The sequence below is a fragment of the Oryctolagus cuniculus genome, chromosome 2 (assembly GCF_964237555.1).
Source record: "Oryctolagus cuniculus chromosome 2, mOryCun1.1, whole genome shotgun sequence".
Taxonomy (NCBI): domain Eukaryota; kingdom Metazoa; phylum Chordata; class Mammalia; order Lagomorpha; family Leporidae; genus Oryctolagus; species Oryctolagus cuniculus.
This window is the reverse complement of record NC_091433.1, coordinates 177,533,068-177,555,694: the sequence shown is the minus strand read 5'-3', so window position 1 is coordinate 177,555,694 and position 22,627 is coordinate 177,533,068. Positions and strand designations below refer to the sequence as shown.

The window sequence follows — 22,627 nt, the reverse complement described above, 5'->3', positions numbered from 1 at the left end:
GCGTGCGTTAGTGTGGACTCTGATGGACAGCCCTGGTTCTTCGTTTTCTTCCTCTTACATGTCCTTTGCAGGGCTCCCCTGGAAACAGGAAAGCGGGGACAGAAGTGGAAGTGCAGGGGGAGACTCAGGGTCAGTGGACAGGCCCCCTGACGCTGCCGGGGTACAGAAGGCCGTGTTAGACTGTGGGGGTCCCCGAGGCCTGAGCCCTTGGGGCAGGGGCACCCAAGCCGAAGGGTTAAGTCACTGCTACCTGAGGACCCTGGCCCTGGAGCTGACCTTAAGCCTGGCAGAAGGACAGGCTGACTCCTCCCAGATGAAGGGGCCACCCCCCCTTCCCCACCTGAGGTCAGCCCCCTCTCCCCACTTCCAGACTGTCCGGGAGTGGGCTGACCAAACACATTCAAGATGCCCAGAACAGGAGGCCCTTTGCCAAGGCCATTGCCCTTGGAGTGATTCTTGGGCAGTGCTGACCCTGTTCAAGCTGCCTCCTCTTCCTGCCTGCCGGTCCCGGTCCCTGACCCTGACCCTGCCTTTCCTCTCCAGCTGATCTGGTGTCCCCACTTTATACCCCGCTCCCTGCTCCCCGGAGGCCCAGCACCTCGGCCACACCCCAAGACAACGCCCCGTCTCCCTAGGCCCTGTGTGTTTTCCTCAGTTGCTCTAACTCGCTGCCTGCCTTGGTCCCTGACCCCGACTTCTCCCTGTTGTAGCCCACCTGGTACCCCATCCTGGCCTCTGCTGCTGGGACCCCAGCCCATCCCAGATCCCCCTGGGTTCTCCCCTCGTCGCCTTCAGGGGCCCTTGCTTGTCACCTGCTCCTGGGGTCTGGAACCTGCTCTGGCCTCCCCCTGGGCCCCTCCTGCACCAATTCCCAGTTAGGCCACTTCAGATTCCCAGGCCTGCTATTACTCAAAGTGCTTCCAGGACCCTGGCCCCAGATCCGGCCTCTGCTGAGAGGAACCTTCTGGCTGGAGCTCTGCTGAGTGCCCATCACCCTCAGAGCCCTGTGTCCTGTCCCTTCTGAGAGCGTAGGCCAAGCAGGACAGACGTGGGGAGCACTGGACAAGGGGTTCCCAGGTCTCATCGACTTCAGGTTTCTCAGATACTTTGAAGAGTTCAAGTTCATGATCACAATCATTCCACCCTTAGTCCTGGGATCAGAGACGGGGAATAAAGGGTGGAATGCAAAGAGCTAGGCCTTACATTTCCCTACTCCGCACTTCTACTGTAATTCTCTCTTTCCACCAAAATTTCCACTCCTGGTCAGTAGCCAATTTTTTTTTTCTTTCCTAGCACCAGGTGGCTTTTGCTTATCAGGATTCTCTGGAATTTTCTTACAGGAAAAGGAAGGAAAAGCAGTAATTAAGCACTGAGGTTTGGGAGACCTTCTTCTCTTGCCTAACCCCACCCAGCCCTTCCTTTACCTCATTTAAACTCGGCGAGGTCGAGTGCAGTGCCGGCAGACCCCTCGATGCCCAGGGGGAGCAAAGCGAGTTCCACCCTGCCTGCCTTCACTTCCGGGCGCCCTGTTTGGCTGCCTGAATGTGTCGCCGTGCAGGGAGAGCCTGGCCCCTTGCAAGCCCCAGCCCCACCGCCTCCACACAGGGAGCCACAGAGCTCCGGTTCTGCTGTGCTGGCCTGCACAGTGGGCCTAAGCACGCTGGGACAGGCCTGCAAGGCGCCACAGGCCGCCTGGGCTGATTGTGATGGCCCCTGAAGGGCAAGGCCACGGACAGCAGGGCCAGGCAGGAGTGGGAGACGGCGGATCCCGTTCACCAAGGGAGCTCAGAGGCCCAGGGCTGCCTTCAGATTTGCGAGACAGGCTGCATTTGTCAGTGTGCTTGGAAACGACTCTAATAATGCTATTTAATAATGTTTCATTTAATTTACTGCTATTACGTGGTAGTTTCATATTAGCCAATTCACCTCATGGAAATGAACATTTTATAAAAGCAGAAAGGAAAATTTCAGGACGTAGAGGCTTCTTGTAAAACCTATTTACTTGAGAGGCAGAAAGTTAGAGAGAGACAGATCAGTCTTTCATCCGCTGGTTCACCCCCCAGATGCCTGCAGCAGCCTCCAGCTGAGGCTGAAGCTGGGAACTGGGGACCCAGTGCAGGTCTCCCGTGTGGGTGGTGGTCTCCCGTGTGGGTGGTGGTCTCCCGTGTGGGTGGTGGGATCCCAACTACTCGGGCCATCATCATGCCTCCTAGAGTGTGTTAGTAGGAAACTGGAGTCAGGAGACAGAGCCCGGTGTTGAACTCAGGCACTCTAAAGTGGATGCACGCATCTGAACTGCTGGGCCAAACACCCACGCCTGTAGGCGTTTGTTGCGGTTGTTCAGTTTACAGTTGCTTGGTATGGAAGTTAGCTCTAGAATTCCACAAGTTGCTTTCTGGGAGAGCCTGCGCCATGCGCATGGCCTTTGTGAGACTCCACCATGGCGTACCATGGACGGGGCCTACAAGCGCAGAAGGTGACGGTGCAACCCGTCCGCCAGCCTCGTCTTCAGACACCTGCTGACCAGACCTCACACCCAGGTGCACCTGTATGAGCAGGTGCACATGTGGAGAGAGGGCTGTGTTGCTGATTTTGTCATGAAACTCAGGTGATGCAGAAGAAATTCATTCTCAAACAAAGTCAAGAAAACAGCTGGGTCAGATCATGCTGAAAAGAGGTTATTATTTGCCACAAAGCATCTCCAACAAGAAATGATCAGCGGAGTGAGAGATTGTTGAGAAGGCAATACTGGGTTTGTTTTGGGTGTCCTTTATCGTGAGTACAGTTCTAAAACACTTGGTCACATTGTTTTGTTTACGCTTTTGTTACAAGAAGAGAGTAGGTGCTGCGGGATTTTCAATTTAAAAGAGAAGGAAGTTGTAAGCTTAGATGTATCTGAGAAACGGTATGGGGTGTCTTAAGAACCCAAAAAGAACATTTAGAAGACACCATGACTGCTGTCTCTTTAAACTTGCATGTCTAGATTCATGAAGCTGGCTCGTGTGTGAGGCAGTCTGACACACAATGTCTGAGGTTGCATCGTGGCCTTGTGTGTGACAGCTCCAGGAACTGACCTATGATCATAGTCCTACTACATTCTTCCTTCTTTTTTATTTTAAGATGTATTTATTTATTTGAAAGTCACAGTTGAGGGGTGGGGGAGATACAAGGAGAGATCTTCTATCTGCTGTTTCACTGCCCAGGTGACCGCAATGGCCAGGGCTGGGCCAGGCTGAAGCCAGGAGCCAGGAGCTTCATCGGGTCTCCCACATTGGTGGCAGGGGTCCAAACACTTGGGCCATCTGCTGCTGCTCTTTCTCAGACACATTAGCAGGGAGCAGGATCAGAAGTGGAGCAGCTGGGACTTGAACCAGCGCCCATACGGGATGCCAGCATCACAGGCGGTGGCTTAAGCTGCTGCACCACAACGCTGGCCCCCATCCTTTATTCATGCACATAGTATGAACCTGACTTCGGAGCCTTGAGCACCTATAATATTTGAAATATTTGAAATGCCACCGGTGATGGCATTTCCTGCAGTCCTGCAAGGGGCCTTTGGCTGTGTGCTTTTCACTTGGGGAGCAGTCACCTGATTCCTTGGTGCTCAGGTTTTGGAGTTCCCTGCTCGCTCACTTTCCCTGTATTCCCTTCCTCTCGGGAAGTATTTTGCTGTCCCACGTAACTTGACTCTACAAGGAGAAGGATCATCTGCTGTCCTGCACAGAGGCTCAAACTCTGATCCCAGAGGTCTGGAACGATCTCGCCTCTAAGGGGACAGAAATGCATCCCGCTCTTACTTCTCTGGCCTTTGCCTGGTTTGCCTGATTTGCTTCAAATTACTCAGTCCCTGCACTGGCGACTTCTATTAGAGCAACTCCTCAGGCTGACTGTTAGGCGCTTGTGCTATTTGGGGCACAAAGAGAGCAATGACAGCAACCACACGGAGGGTGAGAAGCAGTGGCTCCCGCACCGTGGAAGCAGCACCGTCCCGATCTGCAGCGGGGAGCCCGTGTGGTGGGCTCTGCTCCACAAGGTCATCCGGGGATCGTCAGCGTGTGGCTTTCCTCTCTGGGTCTCCGATTGCTACCATGTCCCCGTGCACCAGAGGACCCAGAGGGCAGTCCTGTTGTGTAAGCAAGGGATGCTGACGCTGCTCACGTCTCCTGCCCTTAACGGTCCTGGCAGCCTTGTGGGTACATGACCTCGCCTGTGCCAAGGGAGCGTGGGTCGTGCAGTCGCGAGTGAGCAGCCACATTCTAAAGCCTGAAGCTACTAGGGGAAGGGAGGAAATAGGCTTGGGGGAAGCATCAAACATTCTGGCTCAGAAACTTAACTCCTTAAAGAAGATCGTCAAGGCTGTAACAAGAGCGATTTAGGTATAGTAGCTCACTCACAGGAAGCTTAAAAAGTCGAAGGTTTTCTGTGAGCGTCTACCCTGGTTTTTTTAGAATGCAAATGCTTTGTAATCATGGGGTCTCCCTTTCATAATATATACCCGGCCTTCTACCCAAGGAGAGGACGTTTTGTTCTGTGTCCGTCCTGTTTCTTGTTCCCTTGGTAGGGGGCCCAGGTGCCACCCAAACATGGCAGTACCACCAGCCCTAGTGTTTGCATAGTCCTGCGTCCTGGAATTCTCTAGGGTTTCGAATAGAAAGCTTGCAAGTGTTAGATTCCTGCTTCCTTGCAGCGAGCGAGGGCTTGGGCCCATCTCAGAGTCTTCATGAGGTCTTGATTTCCTCTGCCCCCGCGCCGCCTCTCCCCTCCTTTGGGGGCCTCAGGGCCGTCAGGCGTGATTACCTGGGAGCACTTGCTCTTCCCTGGTGTGCTTCTCACGTCCGCCGGCCTCTCGCTGCCCAAGCTGGAGGGCTGCATTCTTCGCCCTTGTGCCCTCACCGAGGAGGACGGGGCCTTTCCTCGGCAGACAGACAGAGAGAGAGAGAGAACTCCCACCCACTGGTTCACCCCCCAAGCACCTTCAAAGGCCAGGACTGAACTGGGCCAGGCTGGAGCCAAGAACCGGAACCCGACACCAGGTCTCCCGTGTGGGCAGCAGGAGCCCGACTACTTGAGCCATCTCTGTTGCCTCCCGGGGTGTCCACTGGCAGGAAGCGGGAGTCGGGAGTTGGAGCTAGGACTTGAAGGCAGGTACCCCGATGAGGGAGGTGCCCCTACTTAATAGCCAGGCCCAGTGTCCGGCCCGTGCTCCTGTTTGTAACCTGTAAGGAGGAGCTGGGCGTGTGGGTCTCCGGACGGCCTTGCAGCTCTAGTTCATTCTGGCTGAGTTCTGGGCGGGAGCAGGCACTCGAAGGACAGCCGCTGGAGCAGCCTCGGCCCTCGGGTGCTGTCCGGGAGGTCGGTGCACTGACCCTGCCTCACCCCGGCCAGGCAGCGGGGGCGGTGGGCTGTGAGGCCAGTGACGGCGCGGGCTGCTCTCCCCAGGTACGTGTGCATTGCTATGGAGGCGCTGGACCAGCTGCTCATGGCCTGCCACTGCCAGAGCATCAACCTCTTCGTGGAGAGCTTCCTCAAGATGGTGGCCAAGCTGCTGGAGTCGGAGAAGCCCAACCTGCAGATCCTCGGCACCAACTCGGTAAGGGGCGGCCCGGGGCCCCAGGGGCTCCTGGCCGGGGTCTGGGGGCTTTGGGGGCAGCATCCACGGGTTCGGTTCCGCTTTGTTTCTGACCCTGAGCACGACACACTGCTTGTCCCTCCTTCTGTGTGAACAAGGGGGGGAGGTGTTTATTTTTAAATGACAGCAAATAAAATCATAATTTTTTTATTTTTTGACAGGCAGAGTGGACAGTGAGAGAGAGACAGAGAGAAAGGTCTTTCTTTGCCATTGGTTCACCCTCCAATGGCCGCTGCGGCCTGCGCACTACGCTGATCCAATGGCAGGAGCCAAGTGCTTCTCTTGGTCTCCCATGGGGTGCAGGGCCCAAGCACTTGGGCCATCCTCCACTGCACTCCCTGGCCACAGCAGAGAGCTGGCCTGGAAGAGGGGCAACCGGGACGGAATCTGGTGCCCCGACTGGGACTAGAACCTGGTGTGCCGGCGCCGCAAGGCAGAGGATTAGCCTAGTGAGCCGCGCAGTTCATATAAATATATGATACAATTCAGCGTTTTCAAAGCGTGTGGTTCAGTCATTTTAGTGCCTTCACAGTCTTGTGTCAGTATTAAGATATTTATAGACGGGTGGTCATCGAGCATTTTTTGCTGATAGATTTCTTTTTCCCCTGAGTAATTTTAATCCGGGCCACAAGATATATAAAAATGAGAGTGAAACAGAAGCATCTGTCGGAGGCAGGGGCTGCTCAGGGCCCTCGGAACCCAGGGCTCCGTGGGGCATCCTTGGCAGGCTGACCTGGGTCATGCCTCTTTCCAAGATGGAGCAAAGAGATGTGCACAGGACAAGGCCCAGAGGCCCGGGAGGACCGCGGGGAAGCAGGAAGCAGGGCTCTGGTTAGTCCTGCCCTCGCTAGCTGTGCAGTCTTGAGCGGGGGCTCTTTGGCGGGCCTCGGCCTTTCCCTCAACACCGTGAGCAGGTTGAGCTTGGTCTCTGCAAGCACAGGTCTCTAATGCTGGCCTCAGCGCAGCAGGAGAGGTTATGGCTTTGTGAGAAGAGGTGGTCGCAACGTGGAGAAGTGCTGGTGCCACCTGTATGGCCACGCGCACTTGAGGGTCGTCTTTGCGTTCTTGCTCTTTCCCTCCAATCCCCCCGCCCAGCCCCTCTTTCAGGGCACACCGGAAGCCCTGGGTCTTCAGGCAGCTGAGACGCAGCTATTGTTCAGCTCTTTGCCCATAGACATCGCAAGAGCAAAGTCCCAGGTTTGCCCCTTGGTGTTCCAAGCCCGACCTCTCCGAACTGCTGCTGCCGGGATCGGCTTTCCTGTTCTCCATAGCTTGACTAAACCAGAAGAGTCTTCCGACTTTCCTTTCTGGGACCAACAATTACCCCCTGCTCCCTCCCCCTTCCCTCCCTCCCTCCCTCTCTTCCTCCCTCCCTTCCTCCCTCTCTCTGCCTGGAGCTGGGGGTGAAGCCTGTATCAGGTTGCCGGGCAACAGCCTCAGCTACTGTTTTAGTTGTGTTGTTTGCAGTAGCCACGGCCTGGAAGAGAGCATCCGAATGGAGGCTCGCCCAGTCCCTGTGCGTCCATGAGGGCTGTGGAGTAGACGGCTCCCAGGTCCAGTGTCCCCCTGGGGTTCTTGCCCGGGGTGGGGGTCTTGTTAGCTACAGCAGAGACGGTCTCAGTGTCCTACGAGTTCGCCATCATGGTGAAGCTCTGCACGGCCAGAGAGCGAGTCGACGGGTGGCTGCCGCTGGGCAGACGCTGAAGACAACGGGCCAGGCTGTCCTGAGTGAGTTAAGTGAAATCATGCGAGAGATTCCGGCTCCCTCGTGCAGGTGCTCTGTCCAGCTCTGTACGCCTGGGACCTTCTCGAACCTTCATGAGAAGAATGCTGTTCTGCTCCTCGTCATTTTGGACCTGCCGGCCTGCTGCCTCTTGACGGGCCCCCAGAGACTGGGCTGGGAGCGTCAGAGGGACCAGGAGGCCCGGGGAGGAGGACGAGGAGCCCGGGGGGCCCTTCACTGCCGTGGCGCTCGGCAGCCAGCTCCTTTCAGCTATTGGTGTGGGCACTCGCAGTGTGCGCTTTGGATTCAAGAAAGAGGGAAAGAGAAGGAAGGAGAAAGGGCAACGAGAGACAAAGCCTTCGGTCTTCTGTAAGCCCCTGTAGCACGGCCTGGCAGGGGAGGCCCAGAGAAGCCAGGCGGCTCCTCTGCTCCCACGGCACGAGCTCCGGACAGTGACTCCTCCGGCCCCTGCGTGGGCACCGTTGTCCCTGGAACCCGAGAGTTGGCCAGGGCAGAGGCTCCCCAGCGGGCCCCACGCAGTGTGGCGTCCCCTCTCTCTAGAGCCCAAACCACGGCCCCCGGCCTCTGTGGGACACTTTCCCACCTCTGGGCCTGGCGGCTCATGGCCCTGAGCACGAGGAGTGAGGAGGACCCGCCTTCAGCCCACTCTTCCTCTCTGCAGTGTTAGAAACCCGGTCCCCAAAGCCGGCCGATGACACCGTCTCCCAGAGAGCTGGGAGAAGCTGCAGGTTCCCAGCTCGCAGCGTCCCTGGGGGGAGGGGCACTTGGGAGCCTGGGTTCCGGTTGCCCGTGTGGTGCTGTCAGCCAGCCTTGTGATTCTCTGGCCCACTGCAGCCTGACACCTGCGCAGGTTCCTCCGTCTGCCGTCACTCTCCCCGCCCCCTCCATGGGTGCTCGCCCACCTTGCATCGGATCACCCCGAGGTTCCCATTGTGCCGAGACTTGTCACACACCCACGTTTGCCCATGCCATTCCTGCACATTACATGCCGGAAACTATCATTTAAAATTGTAAGTGATGCTTCCAAGCCCTTAATGAGAGTCTTGGACTTTGGATGATGGGGACAGACGGGAAGAGTCAGGAGAGGAGGAGCCAGGGCCGGCCAAGCTCTTATTTGCTTGAGATTCGCACCTATGCCCTGCCTCCCTGCGTGATGGGTCCAGGTGTGTGTCTTGAGGACAGTGCAAATGCTCACCTGTGTGATGGGTCCAGGTGTGTGTCTTGGGGACAGTGCAAACACTCACCTGTCCTAGCCCTTTAATGACACTCACCAATGATAAACTGAAAATATTAAATCAGTAATGTCAAGATCCACTACATAAATGATGTAAAGTGTTGGCCTAGTGTCTACCAAGAGTAAAATATTATGAGAATTCATGGACTTAGAGCCCGTACTTTCATTCCTGCCTCACACCATACACAAAAATTAAATCAAAATAGATCTAAAACCTAAGTGTAAGAGCTAGAACTGTAAAACTGTCCAAAGAAACTATAGGGTTAAATCTTCATGATCTTGGATTAGGTAATGGAGTCTTAGATATGACATCTGAAAAACAAAGCAACTAAACAAAAAAACAGAAATTTCAGAAAAATTAAAAACTTCTTGTGCATTCAAGGGCACCATCAAAGAGGTAAAAAGTCCACATAATGGGGAGAAATATTTACAAATCATACGTCTGATGGGGGTTCAATCACCAGAATATGTAAAGAATTCTTGGAATTCAATGACAAAAAGACAACCCTACTGAAAACCAGGCAAAGAACTTGAACATTTTTTTTTTAAAGACTTATTTATTTATTTGAAGGGCAGAGTTATAGAGAGGTAGGCACAGAGAGAGAGAGAAAGAGGTCTTCCATCCGCTGGTTCACTCCCCAGATGGCAGCAACGGCTGGAGCTGTGCCAATCAGAAGCCAGGAGCCAGGAGCTTCTTCCGGGTCTTCCACACGATCGCAGGCGCCCAAGGACTTGGACCATCTTCTGCTTTCCCAGGCCATAGCAGAGAGCTGGATCGGAAGTGAAGCAGCCGGGACTCAAACCGGTGCCTTAGGGGATACCGGCACTGTAGGCGGTGGCATTAGCCGCTGTACCACAGTGCCGGCCCTTTGAACAGACGTTTCTCCAAAGGAGGTGCACGATGACCACCAAGCACATGAGAAGATGCGGAACAGCGCTAGTTATTAAGGAAATGCCAGTCACAGCATCAGGAGACCACCCTGTGCGCCCACTAGGATGAGTCTCTGTGTCTATCACACACACAGAGCTGACAAGCGCGCAGAGACTGGGACCTCTGCGTTGCTGGGGGAAACGTAAGATGGCGCGGCCCTCACAAGAATTAGCCCGGTGAGTCCTCACCAAGCTAAGCATACAGAACCGGCTGACCCGCGGTTCCTCCGAGAGACGCCCAGAGAAAGCACTCAGGCAGGCACTGGTACCCAGCTGTTCTCAGCAGCGCCGTCCCAAGGACCAGGGTGGAGGCAGCCCCGCAGGTCACACGTTGTGCAGCCCCTAATCCGGAGGAGGCGGAGCCCTAGGACAGGCAGAGGCTGAGTGGTTTCGGGGGCGGGGAGGGAGCGGCGGGGCCGCGTGCTGGGCTTTGGTGAAGCTCCTCGGTTCATTCTTTGACCCCCCCTCTCGCCTGCACCCCTTCCCACACCTGCTGCTTCTGTCTCAGGGATGGCTTTGCCTTCTTCTCCCATGGAGGAAGTAGGGGCTACGGGGGGCTCCCTCCACTTACTGCCTCCCTGTTCTCCCGGGGATCCCCAGCCCCCCAGGAACCTCCTGCACCCACCTTCTCTCTCTTCCCCTTGCTCTGACTCCTTACCGCCTCTAAACACAGGTTCAAGTCTCTTTCAAGGTAGAAATAAACAAACTACATTAAACAGGAAAAAGGTTACAGTCTCCTGCAAAACCACAAAATGTCTGTCACCTGATGAAATTAACAAATCCAGGCGGAGACCGTTAGAATAAATAATCCAAGCAGGAGTGTGCCCAGAGGTCTCCAGGGGCCCCTCCCGCTCTCCCTGACTCTGACCTCTGTCCCCAGGGTCCCAGCCACTCCCCGCTCTATCCCCCCGCCCCCCGCGACATTGACCTGAAGAGCCCAGGGCAGTTGCTGGGTGGCACGCTGCCCCACATTCTGGGTTGGTCAGGAGCTTCCCCTGTGGTGTCGTTTACCCTGCTCCCCCGTCTCCTGTGCTCCCTGCGAAGTGAAGTGAGGTCTGAGGACTGGAGGCGGGCAGCCACCTCCGTCCTTAGAGCTTCCTGGGCCACGCCAGCTGCTGCACCGTCTCACAGCAGGACCAGCTCTCTGCGTCCACCTTATGTGGGTGCTGGCTGTGACCTTGGGTTAGGGTGGTGCCCAGAGCTCGCTCCACCATAAAAGCAGATAGAAGTCTGTGGAAATCGCGCAAGCCACCCCCCCTCCACACCTGCCTCTGACCTGATGGTCAGTCTGTCGCTGGCTTCTCTCCCTGCCCACTGCACCCTTCTCCACGGCCCCTGACGCCCATGGCCCTGTCGCCCCTGCCCCCAACAGGGGGTGTGCATGTGCTGCTCCCTGGGACCTGAGAGCGCTGTCTTACGTGACCAAGGGGGCTTTGCCCAATGAGTGACCAGCTAAGGATCCTAAGACGGGCGGATTGTCCTGAATTCCGCAGTGGGCTTGATGGCATCACCAGGAGCAGGTGCGGACGGAAGCCGAGGGGCAAAGAGGAAGAATTGAGCTGCTTTGCCTGCAGCCTGCACGTGGAGGGAGGGGCCAAGAGCCAGAGGGGGCGTTGGGACGCTGGGAGAGGCCAGGGCCAGATGCTCCCCTGGGCCCCCAGGAGTGCAGAGCCGTCTTAGAACCGTGTTGTTTTAAGCCAGTAAATGGGGGCAATTTGCTACAGCGGCCACAGGAAGCTGTTTCCTTATGAGTCTCTGAGGTCCCCATGTGTGGTCCCCAAAGCCCCATGCCCTCCTCCCTGCCCCAGGCGAGCGCATCTACCCCGTGGTCCCTGGCACCTTCTGTGGACTAGAGAGCCTTCGACCCCAACGCAGGCCTGGCAGGCAGCACTGCTGGAGGCCAGCCGGCTACGGTGGCGTCCATGAAGTGGGGGGCCTTCTGACCTGCAAGGCTGGTGAGATGCTCGGGTCAGGGGCTCAGCTCAGCCCAGCCAGGAGCTCCGCGCAGAGCGTAGGCCTCAGGGGCCAGCCTGTGGGGCTGCGCAGGACCAGCAGGGTCCACACTTTCCCAGGAGTTCTTAAGGCCACGGCCAGTTTTGCAAAGAAGCTTGGAGGAGCGGGCAACAGGCCCAGGGAATTACTACTCCGTGGCTGGCGGTCAGGAGGGTGGTGGGGTGTGATCGAGGCTGTTTCGCCGGCAGCAACGGAAACCACTCCACAGAGCTGCTACAAACAAGAGCAGGGGAGAACGGGGCAGGCAGTGTTAAAGTCAAAACCGTGTGGTTTGCACAATGTGCGCTCCAGCTAGGATTTGTCTTAGTGAAGCCAAGAAGCGGTTCCATGTCTCCCCGGGTGTCATGCAGCGCAAGGGACCTGCAGTCCTCAGCTGCCGGAGCCGACCCCCTGTGCCCTGTGTTTTTAACTCAGGTTAAAGAAGGAGAGGCCAACTTGCATCTGGCGAGACTCGGCTGGTGCTGAAGGGAGGCCGGTCAGCTCGGCTTCCTCTCCCAGGCCAGGGCAGGCCGCTTGAGCAATGTCCAAACTGGGGGCTCGCTTTCTCTTTATTGCCCCAGGCCCCTGGAAACCTCCCCACACACTGCCAGGGCAGCATTTTCACACCACTGTGCCTCCTGCCTGCCTGCCCAGAGTGGTGGCCGCTCCCGCAAGCATGGCACCCGTTGCTGTGCATGAAGAGCCGGAACTTTGATCTCAAAAGGGTGGCCCTCGCAGTGCCGTGGCCTTTGAAATGTCATTCGTGCAAAATCGTCCGTTGGTTGCTATGGAGACCTTTCTCATCATCGCTGTATCTTGGGGGAAAAAAGTCAACTTTATCCTTCCACATTCTCATGCAATAGGAAACTATCATTTTAATATAAGTCATTTATGAGAGATGAATTAGCAATGATAGGGCTGAATTAGCCAGAAACTTCCTGTGGTCTTATGCATTAAAAAAAAAAAAGTGGCCACTCAGGTAGGCGGGCCCAGTGGGAACTCCCAGAGTGTGGACAGGAAGTTAGAGATGCCCTGGGTGTGGGGGAGCTGAGGAGGTGTCTCCTACCTGTGACAGGCGGGGCTGACAGCGACAGGCAGGGCTGACAGCGTTTTAGCCATCCTAACCCTACAAGGCAAGGGCTCGTATTATTCCCATTTTGCAGACGAGGCAACCAGAGGCCCGGGGAGCGTAAGCACTGGCCCCAGATCACCCTACCAACAGGTGGAGGAGCTGGGTTCAGGTTTGCTGTGTGGCTCCAAACCCCTGCTCATGTTCCAGCACTCCCCTGCCTCTTAGGAGAGTGGCGAAGGCCGAAATCACTTCTAATCCAGGAGTGAGTCCCAACCCCCCCTCAACCAGGCTTGGCCTGTTTCCTAGGTGACTTCCACAGTGGGTGTGGCCCCCTGACCAGGGGCCCCCTAAGCACCTCTTTCAGACCCTCTGAGGCCCCAGTCCGGAGAACGTCCTCGTGCCAACCACTGGAAGACCAGGAAGCAGTCGGGGTGAGCTGGCTAGCAGCTGCCCCAGGACACCGCAGGCCAGTGCTCCCGGCTGGGGCATCTCCCTGGGGATGCTTGGGAGCCTGGTGCTTTCCTTAGATGTCCTGCTGGCACCCACACAGTCGGGTCTCCCACATGGGTGCAGGGATCCAAGCACTCGGGCCAGCTCCTGCTGCTTTCCCAGGCGCGTTGGCAGGGAGCTGGATCAGAAGCGGGGCGGGCGGGACTGGACGTGGTGCTCCAATATGAGATGGCAGCCTCTCGTATTAAGGCGGCGGCTCGATCTGTTGCACCATAGCGTCGAAGGGGCCTCTTAGATTCCCAAGCAGGCATTCAGTGCGCTGGTTAAGATGCCGCCTTGGGCTCTGGCATCCCGTGAGTCCGGGCTCCACTTCCAGGCCTGGCTTCCTACCGGCACGTACTGCAGGGGCAGCGGGGAATGACTCAACCTGGATACAATTCCCAACTCCTGGCTTTGGCCTGGCCCAGCCCCAGCTGTTGCAGCCGTTTGAGGAGTAACCAGTGGATGGAAGGTTCATCCTTTGGATCAGCGCAGTGCGCCGGCCGCAGCGCGCTGGCTGCGGCGGCCATTGGAGGGTGAACCAATGGCAAAAGGAAGACCTTTCTCTCTGTCTCTCTCTCCATATATGAAGCCGAGAGGGCAGAAGGCAGATGCTGCTCCAGGGGCCGGTGTCCTGGTGCACCTGCTAAGATGCCACGTGGAACACCTACCTCCCCTGTCTGCTTCCAGCTCAGGTGCAACCTGGGGGCAGCACATGATGCCTCCTCTACGTGTGTCCTTGCCATCCATGTGGGAGACCCCGATGGAGCTCCCAGCTCCTGGCTGCAGCTTGGCCCAGCCCAAGCTGTTGCTGGCCACTGAGGAGTGAACCAGGGGATAGAAGATCTCTCTCTCTCTCTGTCACTCTGTCTTCCAAATAGGTACATAAACAAAACTTTTAGAAATAAAAAAAGAGACAGGGCCAGTGCTGTGGCGTAGCGGGTAAAGCCGCCACCTGCAGTGCCGGCATCCCATGTGTGCAATGGTTCGAGTCCTGGCTGCTCCACTTCTGATCCAGTTCCCTGCTGTGGCCTGGGAGTTGTGGCCATTTGGAAGGTGAACCAGCAGATGCAAGACCTTGCTCTCTCTGTCTCTGCCTCTCTGTAACTCTGCCTTTCATATAAATAAATAAATCTTTTAAAAAAAAGAAGTAGAGATATTTGCTTTAAAAAATAAGACTTACGAACCAAAGTAGCAAACTTGAAAAACTTACATTTTTAAATAGGATTTCGGCTTTGCTCTTGTATCCGCAGGATGCGTTCTAGGGCGGCGCTGTACGCTTCGCCCTTGGCTTTCGCCCGGCGTTGGAGGGAAGAGTGAGCCCCCTTCACCCTCCCCTCCTTCCATCCTCTGCTCCCAGAGCCTGGGAACGCCTGGTTTCCAGCCTCGCGGTGTAGACAGGAAGGGCCAGCAGCATGCGAAGCTCAGCGTCCCGGGGTGCTCTGAGGCACGACCGGAGTGGGGGGCCGGGATGCGTGGCTCCCGGGCGCTCGGGCGCGCTCACCTCTCGCATGTCCTGTCTCTCCTCCCTGACAGTTTGTGAAGTTTGCCAACATTGAGGAGGACACCCCGTCCTACCACAGGAGCTACGACTTCTTTGTGTCCCGATTCAGTGAAATGTGCCACTCGAGCCACGATGACTTGGAAATCAAGACTAAGTGAGCAGGGGTGGGGGGTGGGGGGTGGAAGGTGGGGGTGGGGGCCTGCGCAGCTCCCTGCAGAAGCTGCGCGTGCCCTAAGGGAGCTTCTAGCTCGGGGCTGCCTATGCCGGGTGGAAAGACACCTGGCTGGGCGCAGGTGGGCAGCTGTGCGCCCCCAGTGCGTGGTTTCTAAGGGCCAGAACGTGGGGCTAGGTGAAGGAGAACAGTCCTTTGAGCCCAATTTGAGAGTCAGTGACAGCACAGAGATGCAGCTCCAGGGGGGTGCGTGCGCGCACACACACACACATACACACACACGTTGTAAGCAAGTCCATGCATTTACACACCCAGAAAGACGCCCACCAACCAAGAGCTGAAGTCCTCACACTGGCCGGCCCCCACTGCTCCCTCAGCTCATTTCTCCCCGCTTGCTCGTTCCTCTGGAGTCACACAGGCCTCCAGCACACCAGGGGCTCCTGCCTCAGGGCTTTTGCACGTTCTGCGCCCCCTCCATGGACCTGCGTGGCTCATGGCTCATGGCCAGCCACCCTCCTGCATCTGGACCCAGGAGATCCGGTGCTGTCCAGCTCCTGCCACCCTCCAGGGATGAGGGTGGTGAGGCCTAGGGAAGCAGCCTGTAAGCCCCACTGAAAACCCAAGTTGAAAATAGAGCAACTGGCTGGCGCCATGGCTCACTTGGTTAATCCTCCACCTGCAGCACCAGCATCCCGTATGGGCGCCAGGTTCTAGTCCCGCTCACTCCTCTTCCAGTCCAGCTCTCTGCTGTGGCCCAGGAGTGCAGTGGAGGATGGCCCAAGTGCTTGGGCCCTGCACCCGCATGGGAAACCAGGAGGAAGCATCTGGCTCCTGGCTTCGGATCGGTGTAGCTCCGGCCGTAGCGGCCATTTGTGGAGTGAACCAACGGAAGGAGGACCTTTCTGTCTGTCTCTCTCACTATCTATATCTCTACCTGTCAAATAAATTAAAAAAAAAAAAAAAAAAAAGAATACAGCAACTGAACGTTCGGAAAAACAGCCCAACTCTAGCAATGGGTGTGAACCAAAATACCGCGAGATGTGAGGCTGTCTCGGCGCCGTGAACGCGAGCAGAGGTTGACAGCGAGACCCAGGGCTGCTCGCTGCCGCAGGGACCGTGGCGGCCTTTGGCCTGTGGCTGCGCACGTGGCTGCGGCAGGCATTTGGGGATGGTGGGAGTCTTGTTTCTCAGCTTCCGACTCCGTGATTCAACTTGGAACGTGGTAAAAGCATTTATACAGTCATGCCCACTGCAGAGGATAGTTCAGTACGGCAGCAAAGCAAGCTGAGCGGCCCGACGGGGGGCTGGTCGAGAAGGTTCTGACGATGCCTATCGTGCAGCAGTTCAGCCTGTTTATGAAGAGCTCGTGATACAGTGAAATGCTTCTAACCGAGCAGTAACGTGAAAATGCCAACACAAAGGCAGCGTGCGGCAGGCGCTTAGCTCTGGGACGTCTTAGGCACCGACTGCCAGCAAGGTTCTCCTTCAGGGGTGGGAGGCGTGGGTCTGCTCTGCCCTGGCCTGCCCTAGGCTGAGCGTAGGTCGTTCCATAATCAGGAAAAGGGAGCTCCAGGCTGACATGACCGGCCGGTACCGAGGGCTCCCACCCTGCACTGCGCTGTCTGTGTCAGAGATGGGGGGCGGGGGAGGGAGCTCCTGGATTCCCCCAGCCAAACCCCCTGATGCCCAGGAGGCCCTCTGCCTCTCCCTCCAGGGCCGCCGCCTCTGGCTCCCAGAGCTGCTCGTGGCCCTGGGTTCTGCCTCGTGAGTTCTTGGCAGCACCTCAAGCGCCTACCTCTTAGCCTGAGCTAGAAGGAACGAGCCGAGCCCTAAAGATGGCGGTGGCAGGGCAAGAGCAGTCTAGAGGACTCGAAGGCGAGCTGGAAGACATGGCTTCCCAGGCCCACCCCACGTCCACCACGCAGCAGGCGGCCGGCCGGTCAGGTCGCGTGAAGGGCAGCAGGTGCCCCCCCCCCCGGCCCCTGGGCGCCGCCACTCTCCTTGCCCAGGCTTGAGGACGGCAGGGCCCCGTGTCACCGTTTTCCCCGCAGAATCCGGATGTCAGGCATCAAGGGGCTACAAGGCGTGGTGAGGAAGACGGTGAATGACGAGCTGCAGGCCAACATCTGGGACCCCCAGCACATGGACAAGATCGTCCCATCGCTGCTTTTCAACCTGCAGCACGTGGAGGAGGCAGAGAGGTGAGCTCACCCCGAGGCAGCCCCCCAGGCGGTGACACCCAGCAGCAAGGTGGGGGGCCCCATCACCGTGTTGGGGCGCGAGGACAGGCACAGTGCTGCCCCCCCTCCCCCGGGGACCTGGGGTGGCGCTAGCTTTGTCTCTGGGAGCGGGCAGGCCGAGGAGATTTGCAGAGAGGCCTCTCATGGCTCAGCTGTGGAGGACTTTCGCTCCAAAACTTCCTTACTCCCTCTCTTCCTAGTGCTATTTCAGGCCCTTAAACCACGCGTGGCCAGCCACAGAGCCACTCAAAAGAGTTGCGCACACACTGGGATGATCATTTTAATCCTGTAGCCCCTAAGCCTAGGACTCATTCTTGTCCCTGCTCCCTCACTTTGCGGGTCTGTGAAATGGGTTGGAGGGGCAGGTTCATGGGCCATGCCAGTTAGACTGGGAGTCTCCCTTTCTGTGTGTCGAGCCTAGGTGGCGGGGATGTGGGTGTGCCCCCTGGTGGCTGTTTGTGGAAGAGCAGCTCACTGACGGCTCTGAGCCCCAGAGCCACACCTGAGCCCACCGCCATGCCACTCCTTTCCCCGCCCCCTCCTCTCTCCCACGTTTGTTTTCCTCCTCTGCTCCCTCCCTCACTTCCCATCCCTTTCCTTCTGAGGCCCGAGGTACATGGAGATGCTGTGTTCTGCACCTCGACAGGGCCGTGGTGCTCAGAGCACCCACCCCTTAGGGGGCTCCAGAACAGGACCCTCGCCCCTTTCTCCCAGTCTTACTCCCTCCAGGTTGCCTCGCCAGGACTCACTGCTGTTGGCCATGGCACCTCCTGGCTGCCTGGCGTAGCCCACATCCAGTTCCTGCCTGTCCTGTTGTCATCACTGCATGGATAAGGCACAGAGACCCGACAGAGCCCAGAACCTGGCTCCCAGCGTTGCCCCCACCCTACCCATGGGGCTCTGTTTCCACAGCCGGTCTCCCTCACCCCTCCAAGCACCAGAGAAGGAAAAGGAGAACCCAGCAGAGCTGGCCGAGCGGTGCCTCCGGGAGCTGCTGGGCCGGGCTGCCTACGGCAACATCAAAAATGCCATCAAGCCCGTCCTCATGTGAGTGCCCCAGCCCCTGCCCCAGCCCCAGCCCCAGCCATCTGGGGCCCTGGACGCATCTCCCTGCAGACTCGAGATACCACCGCGGTGGTGCCTGCTACCAGACAGGGCCAGGAGCCACCTAGGGGGAGGGGCTGGGGGAGGCCCCCGACGGCAGCCCCATTCCACCTGTCCCTCAGCCCTGACCTCCCGGCAGCTGTGGGGCTGCCCCGCCCCCAGGGATCCCTCTTGCTGCCCTCTCTCAGCTACACCTGCGAGTCCGTCTGTTACCCCAGGCTCAATCTGCGGTTCCAAATCAAAATAATGGGGACACGGTTTGAGGTGAAGGAGGGAGCCCCTTGTACCGCTGGGCAGATGAGGAGGGTGGCTGACCTCGGGTCTCGGGAACTGGGGTGAAGGAGGGAGCCCCTTGTACGCTGGGCAGATGAGGAGGTGGCAGACCTCGGCTCTCGGGAGCTCCCGGCCTGCGGACTCGCTCCGTTCAGTGGGGCCAGTGGCACCCAGCACCTGCTTGCCAGGCTCGGTCCTGCTTCTCCCACATCTGGGAGCCGTGCGAGGGCCTCTCGCCTCCGGGACGTCCCTCCCTCTGGACGTCGCGATCATTCGCCCCATTCTCGCCCCCACAGCCACCTGGATAACCACTCACTCTGGGAGCCCAAGGTGTTCGCCGTCCGCTGCTTTAAAATCATCATGTACTCCATCCAGGTAGGGTGGCTCTGGGCGCCCTCTTGCCGGGTCACCAAGGTGTGAAGCCGGGGTCCGGGGAGCCCCGGGCCGAGCCCCTGTTGCGGAATCCAGCGCTGCGGAGGCTCCCGAGGACAGGGCCGGCTTATTTTTATTCCTGGCACACCGCAGGCCGAGGCGCATAAAATACAACCGCACCTCGCTCAGGCCGCGCCCCCAAATGGCCCTGTGGCCCCGGCGGAGCCCGAGGGCGCCTGGGCTCGGAGGCCACGTGGGGTCGCTGTCTTCTCCCCCCCAGCCGCAGCACTCCCACCTGGTTATCCAGCAGCTCCTGAGCCACCTGGACGCCAACAGCCGCAGCGCGGCCACGGTGCGCGCGGGCATCGTGGAGGTCCTGTCCGAGGCCGCCGTCATCGCCGCCACCGGCTCCGTGGGTAAGGGGCCGCCGGCGCGGGGAGGGGCGCCGGGGGCGGCGCGGCCGGAGGCGGCCCTGACCGGGGGTCTCCCCGCGGGGCGCCCAGGGCCCACGGTGCTGGAGATGTTCAACACCCTGCTGCGGCAGCTGCGGCTCAGCATCGACTACGCCCTGACCGGCAGCTACGACGGGGCCGCGAGCCTCGGCACCAAGATCATCAAGGAGCACGAGGAGCGCAGGTTCCAGGAGGCCGTCATCAAGACCATAGGTGGGGCGGGGCCGGGGCGGGGCCTGGCGAGGAGGTGGGCGGGGTTCTGGATTGGGGGCGTGGTCTGGCGGGGATGTGGGTGGGGCCTGGTTGGGGCGGGGCCTTGGCAGGGAGGGGAGGGGCTAAGGGCAGAGGAGGGGCCCTGGGTTGAGGGCGGGGTCTTGGTCCGAGGGCCTTGGCTGGGGCGAGGCCCTGCGCCCGGGAGTACAGAAGAAGCCGGCGTGAGCAGCGGGCAGGCCCTGGCGTGGGCATGGACTGGCAAGCACCGGGGCAATGCAGTCAGTCCTCGTGCGCGTGGCCTTGCTGGGCAGGCCTGAGTGACAGCACGGAACTGTCTGGCTGTGTTTCTCAGACAGGCTAACTTCCCCTCCGCCCCAGTCCTGTTAGGCCTGCCCCATGGCGGGTGGGCAGATTGGGGGGGGGGGGGCTGAGGACCAGGAAGGAGGGGAGGGAGAAGCTTCGAGGGCTGTGCGTGCCGTGAGTGCGGGGAGGCCCACGAACGCTCCTGGCCGCCGCGGCCTGGGTCGCGGGCCTGAGGGAGCTTCCCCGGCGTGGAGAGAGCAGCTGGCAGGGCCACATCCAGGGGCCATGCGGGTTTCTGCAGGCCTCACCCACCCTGGGCACCGGCAGGGCCGGCCCCCACCCCGCCAGGGCCCAGCGTGCCCGCCTCCCGGTCGGTGCTGGAGACCATGAGCATCCCCCGACCCGGGGCCGCTGCCAGGGCGGACAGGTGGGCGCCCAGGCCCCGCCTCACGCCCCGGCCTCCGCCTGCCCGCAGGCTCCTTCGCCAGCACGCTGCCCACCTACCAGCGCTCCGAGGTGATCCTCTTCATCATGAGCAAGGTCCCGCTGCCTTCCCTGCCTCACCCCGTGGAGACCGGGCGGACCGGGTGAGGCTGGCCCCTCTCCCAGCCGGCTTCCCCGCCCAGGTTCCCAGCACGCGCCTTGATCCCTCTGGGAGTTGCCCCCCCCATCCTCGGATCCCCACACTTTTCCAGGCTGCCCCACCGTAACCACGCCCCGCCTTGGGTTCCCAGGTCATCTGCCTGGGTCTGGAAGCCCCTGTCTTGGGCAGCAAAGCCCCCTGGAGACGGGAATGAGGGGGAGGAAGGGGCAGGCTCTCCTGGTGAGCCGGCATCTCTGGCCCACAGGGAGAACAGGAACCGGCTGACACAGATCATGCTGCTGAAATCCCTCCTGCAGGTCAGTGTCTGCCGTCCCCACACCCGCTCTGCCTCTGCAGTGGCAAAGTCCACTCCCGAGGGCCGGGAGAAGGCCACCACATACAGTCGCACAGGTTGCACACTGCACAAATATGCCCAGTCCAAAGGACGAGGGTGCTGAAATCCAGCCTGTGTTCCAGTCGCTGACCGAGGCCAGGCACCTGCAGAGCTGGAGACATTCCTGTTTCTCACTGCACAGAGGCCGCTTCTTGGTCACTGGTAGCCTTGTTGCTGCAGCATGATGTGTCTGGAGATGGATTCTGATGGTGCCTGCCCCACTTCCCTCCGGGTATCTCCCCCGGGCTCCGTCCCCTCTGCCCAGCTGTCACCCAGACACCAGCTCTCCCGTCCTATGTGTCTCGAACCCCGTCCCATGACCACCTTGCTAACGTGTGGGTCCCTAGGGGCCCTGAGTGGGCTGAGAGAGCACCCAGAATCCTAGTTGCCTCCAGCATCCCAGGGACTCTGGTGCCCGCCCTGGCCTAAACTCTGGACGTCTCACAACTACGTTCTCCCCGTAGTCACTCCTTATCTCCACTCCCCCGCCTACCGTAAGCACAACCACTGGAAGAATTTTCTAGAAATGATCCCCCACATGCCGCCCCTTGTTTCAGAGTAGGTCTCGGTTTCCAGTGGTTGTCTGGGCAGATCTCAGACCTGTCAGGTTCTAGCCCCCTTCCCCTCGCTGGACCCCCACCCCGTGCCACCACTCGGCCCCCGCCTCTGGCACAGACCCTGCCTCCCGCTCAGCCTGGCCCTCCTCTTGTCCAGCGCTCGCCCTCGTCACTGTTCACAAGGCCCTCACGCGGCCATCCTGCCCATATCCGCCTGCCTCCCTGGTCTTCATCTCCCTGCCGTGTCTCTGCTGAGTTTGCCCTCCTCTGTTTGCACGCCCGACCTTATAAGAGGACCGTTGTGGGGACACCCTCACACAATCCCGCAGTGGACACTGACGTCACTCAAAGATGCGTTTGTTTGAAAAGCAGAGAGGCAGAGAGCTTCCATCTGCTGGTTCTCTTCCCAAATGCACCAGGCCAAAGCCAGGAGCCCGGAACTCCGTCCAGATCTCCCCGTGGGTGGCAGGGACCCAAGCACTTGGGCCATCTGCTGCTGCCTCCCCGAGTGCATGGACAGGAAGCTGCGTTGGACGTGGAGCGACCAGACTTGGACTGGTGCTCCGATAGGGAATGCCAGCAGTGCAGGCGGGGGCTGAGCCCGCTGCACCGCAGCACCTGCCCCTGACATTGGCTGCTGATGCCTCCCGCCCAGATCCTCGGGAGCCTCTCAGGCTTCCGTGGCGCCGTTTGCAGCGTGGGCCTAGGAGACACGCACTGCTGCTGCCCTTGGCCGCTGTGACGTCGCACGGGCTGAGCATTCAGATCCACACCACGAAGCTTTTGTTCACGCACAAAAGTATTTCAAATCTTGCATAAAAGTAACTTCAGGCTGTGTCTATAGTAGTCATAAAATCTAAGTGGATTTCTTGTTTAATTTTGAGTCTGATCCCTAAGATATCCCATTATTTATATGCAAGAATTCCAAAATCCGGGGAAAAAATCCAAAATCTGAAACACTTCTGGGCCCAAGCATTTCGGATAGGGAGACAACTTGTCCAGGACATGGCGACACGGTGCCCACCGGCTTTAATCAGAAGTCCCGGTTGGCACGGGCGGGAAGGAGCCGACTCACCACTGGCCGGCCGTGCTCCTCGGGCGTCGCTGTACGGATGGGTCCTGGTTCCTCAGGCCGACCGCAAGTCCCACTGCCGCCCGGCCCTTTATGAACGCCCCTGCCCCCGGGGAGGCCCAGTGCCCTGGCCGCTGGCCTGCGCTTCGGGCGTTCCCTGAGTCCCGCTCCTCTCTAGCGCTCGTCCACGCTCGCTCTTAACGCCTTCACGCCCCTGCACCCCGTCCCCACCCGCCTACTCGTCTGCTGAGCTGAGCAGGTGATACCGGGGTGTCCCGGAGGCTCCCCGTGGCGTCCA

At 59.0% G+C, this 22,627-nt stretch overlaps 1 protein-coding gene, 1 long non-coding RNA gene and 1 pseudogene across 8 annotated transcripts in view; 2 read left to right on the top strand and 1 right to left on the bottom strand.

The window, feature by feature from the left end:
- The window catches only part of EFR3B (EFR3 homolog B), a 135,126-nt gene that overhangs the window by 97,016 nt on the left and 15,483 nt on the right, over positions 1-22,627 (top strand). For 4 of the 7 annotated variants that reach the window (XM_051840808.2, XM_051840804.2, XM_070069348.1 and 1 more), the window contains 9 exons: positions 5,440-5,590; positions 14,627-14,748; positions 16,818-16,967; positions 17,919-18,053; positions 18,680-18,758; positions 19,036-19,171; positions 19,259-19,420; positions 20,199-20,310; positions 20,572-20,623. In XM_051840808.2, the coding sequence (XP_051696768.1) occupies positions 5,440-5,590; positions 14,627-14,748; positions 16,818-16,967; positions 17,919-18,053; positions 18,680-18,758; positions 19,036-19,171; positions 19,259-19,420; positions 20,199-20,310; positions 20,572-20,623 (1,099 nt within the window). The remainder of the gene's footprint in view (positions 1-5,439; positions 5,591-14,626; positions 14,749-16,817; positions 16,968-17,918; positions 18,054-18,679; positions 18,759-19,035; positions 19,172-19,258; positions 19,421-20,198; positions 20,311-20,571; positions 20,624-22,627) is intronic. The other 3 variants (XM_051840799.2, XM_051840794.2, XM_051840820.2) reach the window with 3 other exon arrangements.
- On the top strand, positions 558-3,499 carry LOC138848660 (small nuclear ribonucleoprotein E-like; annotated as a pseudogene).
- LOC138848661 (uncharacterized) lies at positions 9,184-14,630 on the bottom strand. Its single transcript, XR_011386744.1, has 3 exons — positions 12,596-14,630; positions 10,466-12,344; positions 9,184-9,377 (listed from the first exon to the last, which is right to left on the bottom strand). It is a non-coding gene; the product is annotated as an uncharacterized lncRNA (long non-coding RNA).